This window comes from Caenorhabditis briggsae (assembly GCF_000004555.2).
Source record: "Caenorhabditis briggsae complete genome, chrI, whole genome shotgun sequence".
In the NCBI taxonomy this organism is placed as follows: domain Eukaryota; kingdom Metazoa; phylum Nematoda; class Chromadorea; order Rhabditida; family Rhabditidae; genus Caenorhabditis; species Caenorhabditis briggsae.
Genome location: NC_013489.2, coordinates 13,549,689 through 13,550,892, shown reverse-complemented (window position 1 = coordinate 13,550,892; position 1,204 = coordinate 13,549,689). Strand labels below are relative to the sequence as shown.

The 1,204-nt window shown below is 35.4% G+C and overlaps 1 protein-coding gene across 1 annotated transcript in view; it reads left to right on the top strand.

Moving 5' to 3' along the window:
• Positions 1–507: 507 nt before the first annotated feature.
• The window catches only part of CBG15800, a gene marked incomplete at both ends in the record, with an annotated part of 5,515 nt that continues 4,818 nt past the window's right edge, over positions 508–1,204 (top strand). The window contains one exon of the mRNA XM_045241460.1: positions 508–539. Coding sequence (XP_045095833.1) covers positions 508–539 — 32 coding nt within the window. The remainder of the gene's footprint in view (positions 540–1,204) is intronic.

Genomic DNA, 1,204 nt, shown 5'->3' with positions numbered 1-1,204 from the left:
CCGTTTTTTACCCAATGATTTCACCTAATGGTTATGATTTCACCTAATGGTTATGATTTCACCTAATGGTGAAAAAACGGCCAAAACCGCGAAAAAATCGATAAAAAGGAAAAAAAATAAGTCAAAAATTTTGCGAAAATATTTATTGTTGGGTTACGGTAGCACTCGTTTTGCCGGCTGTGTTTTCGAAAATTCTCATTGAAATACGGTGGCCTAACTTGTGTGAAAATTCGGCCACAACTCCAATTTTTTTTTTGCACAAGAATAATATACAAGAATGCAGAAAAGTTCTGAAACGTCGAGTTCTGAAACGTCCAGGAGCCGTATTTTAGGTCTTGAAAATTGAATTTTTTCGAACTTTTTCATATTTTTCTACAATGCGAAAAATTGTCTGAAAATTCCAAATTTTCTTATACCTTTTAAAATCACAATATATTCTCTTCTTTTTGAATTTAAAATTTTTTCTTCAAATTCAAATTTCAGACAAATAAAAACCAACAAAAAACAATGCGAATCTGGTCGAGTGAGCACACTTTTGAGTGGGTTTTTTTCTTTGATTTTTAAAATTTGAAACAAAAACAAAAATCAAAAATAAGCTCAAAGTTTGGCTACAACTCAAAAAATGACGATTTTGAGCTGAAAACGTATGATTTTCAGGTCAAAAATCCAGATTTATAGCTCAAAAATGACGATTTAAGTCAAAAAAAAAAATCACATTTTTGAACTCAAAAATTCGAAATTTCGGCTAAAAAATCCCCAATTTTCTGGTCAAAAATGACGATTTTGGGCTGGAAAATGACAATTTTTTAGCTCAAAAATCACGAATTTCAACTTAAAAATTAAGGATTCCTTTTCGGTCGGACGAAAATCGCCGACCGCCGACCGACCACCGACCGAGCTGACCGATTTCGTGCCTTTGCGCATAAAAACACGAATTTTTGCGTACGAAGCACTTTATTTTACGACAAACGAGGCTTTTAGTGTGTAGTTTGTCGTAAAATACAATGCAGCGTATGCAAACACGTTGACGCGCAAATGCACGGAAACGGTCGGTGGTCGGTCGGTCGGCTAAATTTTTCGACCGAATGGAAGCCTTACTAAAAACGGCTCCGCGACGTTTCGAAAGTAACAGCTTTGCACTTTTATGCATGGCACGCTCTCCCACAGAACTATTCCGAACTGCAAATTAATTTTTGATCTACCG